The sequence below is a fragment of the Bos indicus genome, chromosome 19 (assembly GCF_029378745.1).
Source record: "Bos indicus isolate NIAB-ARS_2022 breed Sahiwal x Tharparkar chromosome 19, NIAB-ARS_B.indTharparkar_mat_pri_1.0, whole genome shotgun sequence".
NCBI lineage: Eukaryota > Metazoa > Chordata > Mammalia > Artiodactyla > Bovidae > Bos > Bos indicus.
In genome coordinates this window covers 41,999,265-42,013,617 of record NC_091778.1, presented here as the reverse complement: position 1 = coordinate 42,013,617, position 14,353 = coordinate 41,999,265, and the positions used below count along the sequence as shown (strand labels likewise).

General features: G+C 52.6%; 1 protein-coding gene across 1 annotated transcript; it reads left to right on the top strand.

Moving 5' to 3' along the window:
* Positions 1–185: 185 nt before the first annotated feature.
* Positions 186–13,780, top strand: CCR7 (C-C motif chemokine receptor 7). The gene is made up of 3 exons (XM_019982525.2): positions 186–277; positions 6,219–6,268; positions 9,341–13,780. Exons 1-3 carry the CDS (start codon positions 268–270, stop codon positions 10,418–10,420), a joined length of 1,140 nt encoding a protein of 379 aa, XP_019838084.1. The 5' UTR covers positions 186–267; the 3' UTR covers positions 10,421–13,780.
* Positions 13,781–14,353: the final 573 nt, after the last annotated feature.

Here is a 14,353-nt window from a genome sequence, read left to right as displayed (position 1 = left end):
ATGTAAATGACCCAATGATTCATGATCCTATGACCACTGAGTGGGCTGTCACTCTCTTTCACCTTCTCATACCCTTCACACTCTTGGGTCCCAGGAAGCCACCTGAGTCCAGAGCCTGAGTGAGGCCGGACTAGTGGGAGGAGCGGGGATGGGAGGGGCAGGGGAGAGGGTGGCTCCTCTCAAAGCTTAAAAGGGGCTAGAACCACATCCTCCCCAGACAGAGCCCCGGCACAACCTTCCTGTGTGGTTTCAGCCGCCGAGAGAGTCATGGACCTGGGTGAGTGAGCCTCCCCCAAGTGAAAGAGATAGCAGTTACCGGGGTCACTTGGACCGCCAGAATGACTTTGTGGAATGGGGATGGAGGATGGGGTGGAAGGCATGGGGGAGTCTCCCAGAGGGACCAGGTGGTTTTAGTGGGAATCAGTGGCTCCTCCCAGAGAACGTGCTCCCCTGTTCCTCCAGGTACTTCTTTCGGACCTGGGGAAGGGGGTGACCATTGTTACCAAGAATAGTAGGTTCTGCAGAAGGTGCCAGGGCTGGGGTGGTACAGATCTGGACAGCACCTGCTCTGGCTAGCCAGGGGGTGATGGGAAAGGCTATTGGGGGCCCCGTTTCATCAGAGAAATCTTGGAGGGTTCAGGACCCTCCATTCGCCCGCCTATTCCCACCTCTCTCCCAGGCTAAATAGGGCTGAGCTTGTCTGCTTTCTTAGGGTTATGACGAGAGGTAGATTCAAGGTGAGTGCATCGTGTAAATGACACTATACGAGCAACACGAGCTGCACTTATTTTCTCTCTGCTGCACATCCCACGGGGAAGCTGTTGCCTCTTGCCAGTCAAAGGTTGAATGGGCAACACAAAATGAGACCACGAGGGGCCTTCAGCTGAAGTCACAGCCAGGGCCTCCAACTCAGCCCCCAGTCTCACTCACTTTTTCTTCCCGGAGAGATGGCTCTTCCCTTTCCAAAATCCATCCTCTGGTCTAACCTTGGTCTTAACTAGAGGGAGCCAAGGGAAGCCCCAAGCAGGTTCTTAGGGGTTCACCCAGCTCCAGACACCCCATTTACAAATCTCAGCTAAAGTCAGACTGGGCTGAGGCTACAAAGGCCAGGTTCCTGGACGGCTTGTTCTCACCAGCAAACAAACACCACAGCAGCCTCAAAGCCACAAGAGGTTGGCTTTAAAAAGTGAAGGTTCCCTGTTCATCTTCTGCTGTCCTCACACCCCTCCCTATCACACCACAGCCTCTTGCCTTCATGTCGGCTTTTCCCGCCCACTCGGAACCTAGGGTCGACTCAGCAAACAGCTGTCAAAGGGCTAAAGTGGCTGTTGCACCCACCGACCCAGAACTCCTGGAAGGCAGGCTTTGATTCTTGCACCTCTGATTCCCAGGGGCTTTGGAGGTGTGAGCAGAGAAAGGTTTGTGGAATGAATGAATGGCATCAAGAACTCTGATGTTAGTTATTAAAAATAATTTCCCCTCCTTCCAGCAGCCTGCCCACTAATCCCACTTCCCAGACATCTACCCCTACTAACCATGGTACCAGAATGCAGACATTGTCCCCTGGAGACCCCGATCCTGCCCCCCTCTGTTTGACCTCTGTGAAAGAAACCAAGCAGGTCCCCGTGGTGCACTAGTAAAGCCTAGAGAACCGGCTCCCTGATATGTAGTGCTTGCCAATTTCCACGATGTAAATTCTCCCATCATAGCTGATTGCAAGCTGTCAGCCGATTGCAAGCCATGAAACGACTGAGCAGAGAGTCAGAGAGGGATGCACATCACCGATTCGATGAGCCCGCGAGAGCAGCCACAGCGCAGCACGGAGGGTCCTCCTCCCAAGGACTAGGTTTGGGGTGCTAGACTCACAGGCATTAACAGAGGAGGGAGGTCCCTTTAATGCAGGACATGTCTCCAGTATAAAAGGATGTTGTTACTGCTTCACTCAATTCGAGAGAGCCCCAACGGCTGACTGAGCCCCAAATACTGGTAGCGGGGGACATCACGGAGACACTTTGCTCAGATCAGGCTCCAGGGCTCTGGGCCGTTTGTAGGACGGATGAGCCACAGAGGATCTGTTTTTTTCTCTTTGTCAGCCCAGCAGGGCGCCCGAGATGAGTGAGGGGTAGAGTTTCTGTTACACAAAATGAGAAACGCCAGAACCAGAGCTGAGCTGGCCTTTTTCATGATTTGAATGGGCAGCCCCGAGGCGCCTTCTTCATCCATCTTCAAGAAATGGGGCCTAAGACTTCAGTTAGAATTTTCCAAAGCAGAGAAGAAAAAAAATGAGCCATGAGATACTCATTTCCCACAGCTCAGCCAGAGATAGTGGCAGAGGGAGATGTTGAAGGAATTCAGGGCCGATCCCTTCTGGCCTTTGGGGGAGCCTGACTGGGGAAGAGGGGAACCCTGCAGCCTGGGGGAGCTGTTGGGAAATCTCTCCTCTTTGCTTGGTACTTTCAGTCAACTGCTATTGATGGAAGAATTCAGGCAGGACCAGTCTGGTGCAGGGAGAGACACATGTGTCAATGAGCCATTGCAAGAAGGGGCAAGAGAGTGCTGATGGGGTAAAAGGAGGGCAATTGTGAAACCTAAAGAAACGAACAGTGACTATGAGTCACGGGGCATTTAAGCTGGGTTTTGAAGGATGTGTAGAAGTTCTCGAAGCAGACAAGGAAAAGCAAGGGGCCTAGGAGGTAGCAGGACTAGTGATCTCAATGGCTCAATTGCCAGTAATGTAACTGAGGGAATGGGCATAAGATATAGTAAGTGGAGGACAGTGGAGTGATTCAGAGGTTAGCCCCACCTAAAGGCATCCAAATCCAATTTTTTTTAAACTCCATGTAACAAAGCAGAATATCCTGTGGACTCAGCCTGCAGGCTCCCAGCTGGTCAGCTCTAATAAAAGCTAATAGAGACAAGAAGAGGCAAGTTGAGGAGGATGTATAGCACCTGGCTGTACTGAGAAGGAAGGGAGGTAGGACGGACAGGCAGGGTCAATCTTTAAGATTCTGTATGGCACTGCTGAAAAACTTTGGGCTTTTTTACTGAAAGCAATGAGAAACCAGTGAAGATTTTTTTTGTTTTAGTTAGGTGAGTTAAATATCGTGATCTGTGTTTCAGAGGAGCTCTGGGGTGGCAAAGCCTTATGTCAGGGTAGAAGTGGGGCCAGCTCTGGGATGTTACAGGGAGAGAAGCAACAGAACAAGTGACCAATAGATGGAGGAGAGTGTGGATTCCCGTGATGCTCCACAGAGGCTCCAATACACAACAGACTCAACAGAAATGAAGTAGCAGGATTTCCATTCGAAAATCTCAGACCCATCTCTTTGCAGCTGTGTGACCCAAACAAGTGGGTTAACCTCTCTGAGCACTATTTTCTGAAACACAGAATGAGACTCACAAGGGGTAACTCACAGGATATTAGGAGAGAAAGGAACATAAAGTCTGAGAGGCAGCACGGAAGAGGAATTGGGAGTGTGGTTTCTGAAATTAAATGGATTCAAAGCCCAGCTACACTACCAGCCGGCTGTGTGACCTTGGGAAAGTTACTAATCTCTAGTTTCTCTCACTGGGAGCTAAGGTTGGAGTTCTAGGGAATTTCCTTTTCGTTGTGATCATTACCTGAAACTCAAGAACTCAGAAAATACCCAATGCATCACTCAACCACTCCTCAGCCCCTGAGATTCCCAACTTCTCTGGCCCCACCCGGGTGGCTGCCCAAGGCCAGTTGCTTTATGACTTTGTAACAGACAAAAATCATTTGAGTCAAGGCCGTTGACCAGGTCCCTCTGCTTCATACCAGAGTTTCCCCCAAGTTCCTGTTTGGTCACCTTTCTTGAAAAACAACCTATGCTGGTCCTAGAAGATCCCTGCTCAACAACCGTCTCCAACACACCTGGAGGGAGACCTCACCTACACACATCCTCTAGCCCCCGTCCTGAGCCCTCCCCCAGCCAGTGGCAAAAGGACTGGGACAGGGCCCAGGAAAGGAGGTTGATGGAGTGAAATAGAAGCACAGCTCTTGCCCCTCGTGTTTCACCCGTTGTGACATCAAAACCTTGAGGTTTCTCAGTTCTCACTGACAAGTCAGAGCAGGCTTTCTCTAGAGTAACCGAAAGACTGGTACATGTTTAAAGAAACCTCGAGCGCTTCACACCAAGATGAGTCAGTGGAGGTTGAGCAGCTCGTTGGACCGCGAAGAGAGTGTGCTTAAGGGTAGAGATGTGGACTCAAGCTCAGGGGCTCTCGGGATAATTCAGCAAGGAAGGGGGATGAGAGAGGGGAGCCGTGATGTTGCACAAAAATCCATTCCCACCCAGGACTGCAAATACTCAGGGGCAAGCTGGGGACGACAGCTCCTGCCCCCAGAAATAGAAGATGAAGCTAGGAAGTCAGGTCCAAGTAGACGGTGGAGAGCTGGACAGCCACGCTCAGCATCAGGCTGCCATCCTTAGGACTGGTAGAGAGGTCCTAAGGATTTAGCAGGAGGGCACGATGGGGGTTGGCATCAGAGCTATGATTGAGGAAGATGTGCCTAGCAGTAATGTGCAGTATAACAGGAGAAATGCCTGTTTATTTATGTGGCTCCACGCCCTTCCTCCTTCCTCTAAGACACCCCAACCCCAGAATTCCCGTCTTAGGCAAACTCCCTGGATAATGGCAACTTGGATGTCATGTCATGAAATTTCCAGCAGGTGGTGCTGTGGCCAAGCACACGGAGTCACTGGCCCTGTGCTGCTGCATCTTGGAAAGCAGGATTCCTTGCTTGAAGGAATTCCTTCCCTGAGCTTCCAGAAGGTGCTAGAAGCAGGGTCCCAAGCATTGGTCTATTGAACCTCCTGAGACTAGAGGTGCGATGGGTCAGCAAGTCCTGCCTTGTATTCATTCCTGGCATCACAGTTACTGTCTCCCATGGGCTGGTCCAATTATAGGAAGGGGTTTTACAGAGATGAATAGGGCACAGCTCTCAGACTTTAAGTGAGATAAGACCTCTGTATAAATCACCCTGTCGACTTGCTTGGTCTCCCCTGCTTGACCCCCTGGAAGAAATAAATTCCAAGTCCAGCTCTCAACTCAGCCACCAAGCAGGACTGAGCCACCAGGGCTCACATCAGGCCTTGGGAGAACCTGGGTTCTCAACCTGCTGTTCAGAACTAAGGAGGGCCTCCTGGCTTCCAGAAAGTACCCAGCCTCTGACTCCTTCCCACCATTTTTCTCTTTCACCTGCCTCTTTTCTCTTTCACCAAGGCCCTAGATTAAAAGCAAGTTAAAGAAGAGAAAACATATCCATGCAAGTCAAGTGACCTCAGGGAATGGCCTCACTCTTGTCACACAGCCACACAGCAAGGTCCCCACAGGGCAGCTTGGGAGAAGGGCAAACAAGTCATTCATTCATTCATTCATTCAGCAGCACACAGTCTCTGGGCACCTCCTCATTTATGGGCCTGAACTAGGTAAAAGGGACGATGTCCCTGGCCCAAAAGCAGGCTAGGGGCATGGACCAGGTGAACCACCAATGAGTGCTGGATGGATGAGCCATCCATCCAGCTGTTTGAGCTCCCCCAAACAGCCGGGTGAGGGCTGTTTGGGGAAGCCTCATGGGTCCCAGAAGAACTTTCCTATTTGGCCTTGAGAGGCAGTAAGGAACACTCCTTCATGCAGCCCTGTGAAAGCAGTCTACCTCCTCAGCCAGCCTCCACCAGGAAACAGTCAGGGCTTCATAGGTGGCTGCCCACCCACTGGGTGCAGGAAAAATGCTGCCCATTGGCTCCTGGCACCAGAGCAGGGCAGGACACACACACACCACCTCCACCATCTCAGGACCTTGCTTCCTGCACAGCATGGAGTAGGAGGGGATCATCCAGATGCAAGAGTCAAGGTCAGCTGAAGCTCAGCCTTGAGGGATAATCTGGGCCAGGATGGACTTTCCAATTCCAGAAGAGACCCTGAAGAGCCAGGATGGGGGAGCGCCTGCCCTGCATTCTGATCCCCCTCCTTTCCAGGACCCGTTCTGGAGTTGAGGAGCAAGAAGAGGTGATGTCAGTGAGATTGGGCCGCTGGCCAGGTGCCCCAAGGCACAATCTGGCTTTCATGTTCTCAGATGCAGTGTCCAGAGCTTGTGATGAAAGTTCCCTGCGTTCTCCCTGGCTCTGTGGGGTTTTTTCATAACAAAGAGCTAGCCCTGCTGAGCTATAACTTTCCTACCTTGTCTCCTTCAGGGAAGCCAATGAAGAACGTGTTGGTGGTGGCCCTTCTCGTCATTTTCCAGGTGAGGTGTCCTGCCTGCCAAGGAAAGCTCCATTCCCTCTCCCAAATGCCCCTCAGCAAACCTAGCCCTTAAACCCAGGCCCTGGGGTTCTGGTGGAGTCACTGGGCATTTACTGGAAAAAAAATAGACCCAGGCACAAATTTGGTCTTCTTTAAGCCGATGGCTGCCCTCTCCATCTTCTGAGTAACCCTAGAAAGCCACAGGTGTTCTCTGAATCCCTTTACTCCATTTCAATTAAAACTTTTGGGAAAGCAGGTTACCCTGCCTTCCCCACTTCACTTCCAATATCCCCACCCAGGAGACAGAAAAGAAGACTCCTGAGTTCTTGGAGAGAGTTCTTTGCTTTGCCAAAAAGCAAAGGCTGTGAGGTTACTGGGTCTGGAACATATGTGCCCACACCCATGAGTGTAAATCTTCATATGTGAGATGAGAAAAGAACCTGTGGGCAGCTTACTATCCTATCGCCCCAAACATGTCTTCCTCCCAAGACCTCCAGCTAAATGCTCCCTTCGAAGCCCCAGTTCCCTTTTCTGAAATAGACTGATCTGAGCTTCACTGGGGGAAGGGGAGGGGAGGATGGGAACCCTGGAGGGACAGAGGGTGAATGGAATCCATCCTTCAGGGGGGCCCAGAACTCTGGAGGAGCAAAGGCCACCAGCTTACAGGTCTCAGCTTCTCCATCCCAGATGTGGAGACAGAAAATCCACACCCACCAAGTGTCAGAGTTAGAAATCCACTCTTCCCCCGACTTTGCTGGGGTTGGGAGCTCTCTTGGAGCCGGAGGAGGCGGCTGAGGCCAGAGCTGGAGAGGCAGTGCTTCAGAACTTGGCTCCTCCCCAGGTCTGGAGGCCAGAGAGGCAGTTTTCCAGGAGCTCTGGCCTGAGGCAGGCCCCAAGCTGGGCACTGTTCCCAAAGCCCCATCCCAGAGGCCTCCTGGAGCTTGGGTTGTAGCCTACAGCCTGGCCCCCTTCCCCAACAGCCCTCCCTCCCCACCATCTCCCCTCTTCCCAGGACTCCAGAGGGCTGGAGTGCTAACAATGGAGGCTGGAAGGTTGGGGAGGGGATGAGGGACAGCTGGGCTCATCCTCCTCTTTACCTGGGGAGATGGGGGTGGCTCAGATGGGGCAGGATGTGGTGGGGCTGTGGGCTGCAGAGACATCAAGCCTGGTGGCCCCTGGTGAGGGGTGGGGCAGGTATGAAGAAGAGAAAAAGGAGGCAGAACGGGGCAGTGGGAAGCACAGGTCATAGAGGCTGGGTGTATTGCCCGCTGAAGCCCAGAACCCCCTTATATCCAGATCTGAGGTCTCGGGTGTTACCCTGGATAGCCAAGGACAGCCAGCCTCTCGCAGGCCTCCCGGGCTGCAGTCATATCCGGAAAAGAGAAAAGGGTTGCCACTGACATCTCTTCTCAAGATAGCAATGACCCAAAAAAGGCTGCAGGATATGATTTGGTCCTCACCCTGTCCCCACACAGAACAGTGATTAATCCAGAATTTGGAAGTGAGAAAGAGCCAGGATACAGGCAAATCAGGAGACTGGGTTCCCGTTCTGGCTCAGTAACCTTGAACCAGTCACACTGTTTCTCCAAGAGCCTCCTTTCATCACCTCTACAGTCCCTCCAGTTCCCCCATCGTATAAATCCATCACACAGGGCTGCCCAGGGCCCCATTCCCGGAGGACGGACCAGGAGCTTGCTGAGGCAGTTTCCAGCCCAGCTCCCCGCCCCACACAGCTCAGCCACCCCATGTGTCTCCTTCATTGATCAAATCACAGCTGTCTGCCTGAACTTTCACCCTGCCCTGCAGATAGGCTTAAAAAAAAAAAAAAGCCCTGAACATGTGAGCCCTACTGTTTGGAATTTGCCAGAAGAGACAGTGAGGAAGAGAGAGGAGTAAGGTGCGGGGAGAGGGTGGGAAGATGGCAGGAAGGCGGAGATATGGCTGTGCTTCCTTCCCATGCCCAAGAGGACTCACAGCTGAGGCTGCAGCCCCACCATCCACTTGGGCCCACATCGCCTGAGCTCCTGCTGCCTGCCGGTCTCTGTGCCTGGGGCCCCAGGGATCCAGAAGCCTTCCAGTCACTCACCACCCATGATCACAGCATCTTGCCCCAACCCAGGGCTTTGTGGCCTCTTAACAGAGTTTTCCCTTCCTCTCTTCTCACTCCACTTCCTTGGTGGCTCAGGGGTAAAGAATCCACTTGCAATGCTGGAGACACAGGTTCGATCCCTGAGTTAAAAAGATCCCCTGGAGAAGGAAATGGCAACCCACTCCAGTGTTCTTGCCTGGGAAATCCCATGGAGAGAGGAGCCTGGTGGGCCACAGTCCATGGGGTCGCAAAGAGTCGGACCCAACTTAGCGACTATAACCACCAGCACCTTCTCACTCTGGGCCCTCCTCAACCTTAGCCCAAGTGGATTTTCCCTCCAAAGCTGGGGTATTTTTGTAAGCCCCCTCCCTTGGAAAGTTCTTTCTACCAGATTCCAAAGGAGGCTCAAAAAGAAAGACCTACCATCCCATTCTTGTGGAGTTTCCAGCAGGCAAAATCAAAGTTCCATGAAGACAAAAGGATGCCAGAATCTGAGTTAGGAACCTCACAACAACCAGGTGAAGGAGATAGTATTCATCTCCATTTCACGAATAGAAAACTGCGGCTTGGAGAGACAAAGTATATTTAACCAGGCCAAGGCTCTTTTGACCCCCAAGCCTAGACCATTTCCAGTCTGCCATTAACATCTGTAAGATCAAGTCTCTCAGAAGACTTGCTGCTTACTAGAAATGCAGAATCCCAGGCTTCACCTTATCCTACTACATGATATGAACCAAATCCCCAAGTTCAAGAGCATGTTAAAATGAGAAGCCACCAATTTGAAATTGAAGAATCACCTAGAAAGTTTAGACAAACAGATTCCTGGGCCCCAGCTCCTGACATTTGGGTTCAGTGGGTCTCAGATGGGGGTCTAAGAATTCGCAGATGATGCTGATCACAGTTTGAAACCACTGCTCCAGACAGTCGCAGAGCAGTGAGATTTCAAGCCACTCAGCTAAGCTGGAGCACGTTCCTTCCCTGCAGGTGTGCCTCTGCCAAGATGAGGTCACGGACGATTACATCGGAGACAACACCACGGTGGACTACACGCTGTACGAGTCCGTGTGCTTCAAGAAGGATGTGCGGAACTTCAAAGCCTGGTTCCTCCCGATCATGTACTCCATCATTTGCTTCGTGGGCCTTCTGGGCAACGGGCTGGTCATGCTGACCTACATCTATTTCAAGAGGCTCAAGACCATGACTGATACGTACCTGCTCAACCTAGCCCTGGCAGACATTCTCTTCCTTCTGACCCTCCCCTTCTGGGCATACAGCGCAGCCAAGTCCTGGGTCTTTGGGGTCCACGTTTGCAAGCTCATCTTTGGCATCTACAAGATAAGCTTCTTCAGTGGCATGCTCCTGCTGCTATGCATCAGCATCGACCGCTACGTTGCCATCGTCCAGGCCGTCTCGGCCCACCGCCACCGTGCCCGTGTCCTTCTCATCAGCAAGCTCTCCTGCCTGGGCATCTGGATGCTGGCCATAGTGCTCTCCACCCCAGAGGTGATGTACAGCGGGATCCAGAAGAGCAGCAGCGAGCAGGCACTGCGGTGCTCCCTTGTCACCGAGCACGTGGAGGCCTTGATCACCATCCAGGTGGCCCAGATGGTGGTAGGCTTCCTGATCCCCCTGATGGCCATGAGCTTCTGCTACCTCGTCATCATCCGCACCCTGCTCCAGGCACGCAACTTCGAGCGCAACAAGGCCATCAAGGTGATCATTGCTGTGGTCGTGGTCTTCGTAGCCTTCCAGCTGCCCTACAACGGGGTGGTTCTGGCCCAGACGGTGGCCAACTTCAACATCACCAGCGGCACCAGCTGCGAGCTCAGCAAGCAACTCAACATCGCCTACGATGTCACCTACAGCCTGGCCTGCGTCCGCTGCTGTGTCAACCCTTTCTTGTACGCCTTCATTGGCGTCAAGTTCCGCAGCGACCTCTTCAAGCTCTTCAAGGACCTGGGCTGCCTCAGCCAGGAGCAGCTCCGGCAGTGGTCTTCCTGCCGGCACACCCGACGGTCCTCCATGAGTGTGGAGGCTGAGACCACCACCACCTTCTCCCCGTAGGAGGCACCTCCACTGGGACTAGAGGGACCTCTCCCAGGGCCCCTCGGATCAGGGACATGGAGCAGAAGATCCAACAGCTGCTGAGGGAAAGGCTGGTCTGGCCATTAAGGTTTATCTCGTGGTGAAAACCTGAGCCGCAGAAGACAGAACGCCAACCCTCGCTAGCTACCTCAACCAAGGCTGCAAAGAGACATGGTTGATAAGCTACCCCAGATCCTGCAACACTCCAAAACCAAGACCATTATCCTCTAAACCCCAAAACCAGAGGTGAAAGTCAAGAAACAGCTCACACCTCGCGAAGTGGGGGAGCAGGTGTTGGTGAGATCTAGGTGGTGGAAGGGGCCCAGCGAGCATTCCAGATCAATGTTCTTCTCAAAAGAAGTCCTCCCCAAGACTCAAGGCAAAGTATTCCAGAAAGCCAGGCTTTGTCCCCAAGACAAGAGACCGTGGGGAGATTTCTCGCCTGAGCAGGGGAACAAGGATGCCAGTGGGTCAAACTAACTCTCTGAATCCCTGCCTCCATCTCTCTTTTTCCTCTGGCATTCGAGCCAGCAAGAATCGGCAGCCTCCGAGCCTCCTAAAAGCATACTGAGCCCTCGCCCGCCACCTCTCCTCAGGCTCTCCACGCTGAATGGGGTGTGGTGCTTCCCACAGGCCAGGCCCCGCCTAAGCCATGTTCCCAGCCAGGATTCTGGGGCAGAGATGAAGTATGGCTGGCCCATCTCAGGTCTTAGCTCGGCTCCAAAGGGAGGAGCAGGCAAGGAGAAAGGTTAGGGGCCGGGGGTGGGTGACAGTGCTGCCTGCTGCCAGCCAATGAGCTGCTGCTTTGTTCTTTGCCACAGGGACAAAACATCTCTCATCCTGTTCTGCTTTCAGTTCATTAAGAGAGCACATTTTACTCATTACAAATAAAACTTTTCCCTGGAGGAAACAACTTTAAAAGAAAGGGAAAAAAGTGTTTTTCAGTAAATGGCAAATGAGTGTGTTCTTGTTTTGCAAACCCCACACCCCACCTGACCACCCCACAGCCCTTTTCTCCCCCAGGCTTCATTGTTCAGAGATGCTCAGAGCCACAAGGTCTGCTTGAGCTATGCTCTGAGCCCTTCCAATGACACAGGCCCTGAGTGGCTGAACGAGGGAGGAGGGGCAGCAGGACAAGGTGTCCAGCTTGCAAACACCTTTCCAGAGCTCCCGGGACCCAAGCCTATGCAGTCAGCAGTGATCTAGAGCCACAGTCTGAGCCGAGCTCTGAAAAGAACCAAGTTATCTCTGTAGCATCTATGGCTGGGAACCCTCCCTGACCCTTAGTAGCACTTCCACACTGTCCTGTTCATCTATCCCAGCTCAGTCTGGAACTGGAGCCCTTGTCCCTTAGTCAGTCTCCCCAGGCTCCCAAATGGTATTTAGAGGGAGGACCTCCCCCCGACACCCATCTGCCGTGGCATCCTGGATCCAGGGGGCTTGAGATGGGACCCACGTGATACATCCTGTACTGGATGCTTGGGAGTCAGGTCTGCCCTTGACCCTTCCTGACCACTATTGCAACAATGGCCTTCCATTGTGTGGACACCCATTGTGGAGGGGAAGGGATCAAGGAACAGCCACTGATCCCATCACAGGCCCAGGATCCATGTCACTGGGTGTTCTGATGCCTGCCCAGTCCCCGGCTTCTCCAAGCCAGAGAGGTTAGTCCAGCCTGTGATGTATGAGGACCTGGTGCTATAATAGCTCAGGGTCTGGAGGTGGGAGGAAGCTAAAACACTCATGAAAAGGTGATTCCATCAATTTTCCAAAGTGAAAAGAGCCTCATTGGGAAAAGAGTCTGCCTGGAAATGAAAACCATTCTCTCATCTCATAAGCACATTGCGGTCCCTCCTCCACCGGCTGCACTGGGCTCGAGCCGGGACCGGCACCCTGAGAAGGATGAGGCTGGCACACGGTGCCGTGGCCCCAGCAGCCACATTAATATTAATCAGCGCAGCTGCCATGGTGGGAGGGGTGACCCCAGCACAACTGCGGGCCTTGAGGGGAGCGTGCCGGGACGTAAGGGTGGGAATGCTGGTGTGTACATCCTAGTGAACTTACATGTGGGAAAATATCCCCCCTTCCTGAAGGGGAGGAATGCAACAGAGCCGTCATGAGCAGGAAGCCAGGCCAACCGCACAAACACGCCACCTCGGCTTCAAATACGTTTTTCTAAAATACCTCCAAGTATTTGCAAAACCCCCAGCAATGTCCATTCTCCACAGTCCTGTGTCTCAGAAGCACTGACCTCGGCTCACTGCTGGCCTGGTCGCTGCTCGCTTGCACAACGCCCTCTACCCTGAGGTGGGACGGGGGCCTAGGATGAAGGAAGGGACTCACTGGGAACACCCAGGGCTCTCTCTTTCTCTCTCATCTGCTTCATGGTTCACAGCCCCACGACCCCTCCGAAACTCCCCTTATTTCCATCACCAGTGCCTCGCCCCCTCTTCCTTCACAGCTACAACCCCAGGCTATAAATCTGATTTTTTAGCCTGGAGCTGCACATCTCTTGAACCATGGATTCACGGAGCTGCAAGGAACCTCAAAGATCAGCTGGCCCAACCTCTAATCATTCTCTAGTTGAGAAAATTGAGGTCCGGGGGAGGAACTCATTTGCCTAAAGAGACACTGCAACATGGGGAAGTAGGTAAACTTGCTTTGGGGACTTGAGGATCTGGCAGGACTGCAGGAGGTGGGTGAGGGAGAGCGGAGACGCTGGAGCCCGGCCGACTTGGACTCTCATCTCTGCTGCTTCCCAGCTGTGTGACCTTCAGCTGTTGCTCAACTGCTCTGAGTCTCAGATTTCTCAACAGCAAAATGGAGAGGATTTGGCAAACATATAGCACAATGCCCGGAATGCCTGGAACTCGGAGCCTGCAGCCAGACCTCCTGGTTTGAATCTCAGCTGTACTACGTGGGCTGGATCCTTAGTCTCTCTGTGCCTCAGTCTTCTAATCTGTGTAATGGGGATGGGGGTCCCCAGGTGGCGCTAGTGGTTAAGAACCCACCTGCCAATGCTGGAGATGTAAGAGACACAAGTTCGATCCCTGGGTAGGGAAGATCCTCTAGAGGAGGGCACAGCAACCCACTCTAGTATCCTTTCCTGGAGAATCCCATGGACAGAGAAGCCTGATGGGCTACAGTTCATAGGGTTGCACAGAGTCGGACACAACTGATGTGCCTTAGCATGCACATAATGTGGATGACGAAAGAACCTACCTCTTAGGATGGTTCTGAGCAGTAAATGAATTCCTATATGTAAAATGCTTGGACATCCTTAAAAAGGATTGTTGGTAATCATTAAAATGTTCAATAAATGGTAGATTTTTAAAAGTTGCTAACCACTAGGAAATCAAATTCATTTCCATCCCCCTATAATTTATAAATCAAGCTAGAAGACAACTTTGAAATTAGTCTCTGCTTCTCACCCATTGTATGGGTAAGTCAACTGAGGCTCGGAGAGGGAAATGACTCTCCTGAGGTCTCCCATGAGCTCTAGGCAATGGTAGAAATTGATAGTTCTCGAGCTCCCATCCAGAGCTCTTCCCCCAGTCCGCCCCACTGGCTTGCACACATCCCCCCTCACACACACCAGCCTCATCCAAGACTGTCCAGCACTTCTTAGGCAGGCACTGTCCCTCTTGTCCTGCAGCAGGTCCCTAAGAAGACCCTCTCCTCTCCCTCTTCAATAGTTTCCATCCTGCCCATTAGGTTGGGGAGAATGAAGTACAAAAGACATATGGCAGTGGTTCCAGAGGAAATCGGGCAACTGATTTTTTTAAGAAAGAGTCCGCTCTGGGTGTTAGGTTCTCGGTTGCATTTCTGTGTTGAGGGTGAACAGTTCGAGGAAGAAGAAACTGGCCTCTGGGGGTGAGGGGTTAAGGCAAATGACATGGGGAGTGGGGAGCA

Excerpts from the sequence above, each read along its gene's own strand:
- CCR7 (XM_019982525.2), top strand. Across the intron at positions 6,269-9,340 it reads CCCTTCTCGTCATTTTCCAG|GTGTGCCTCTGCCAAGATGA; the intron begins GTGAGGTGTCCT and ends CCTTCCCTGCAG.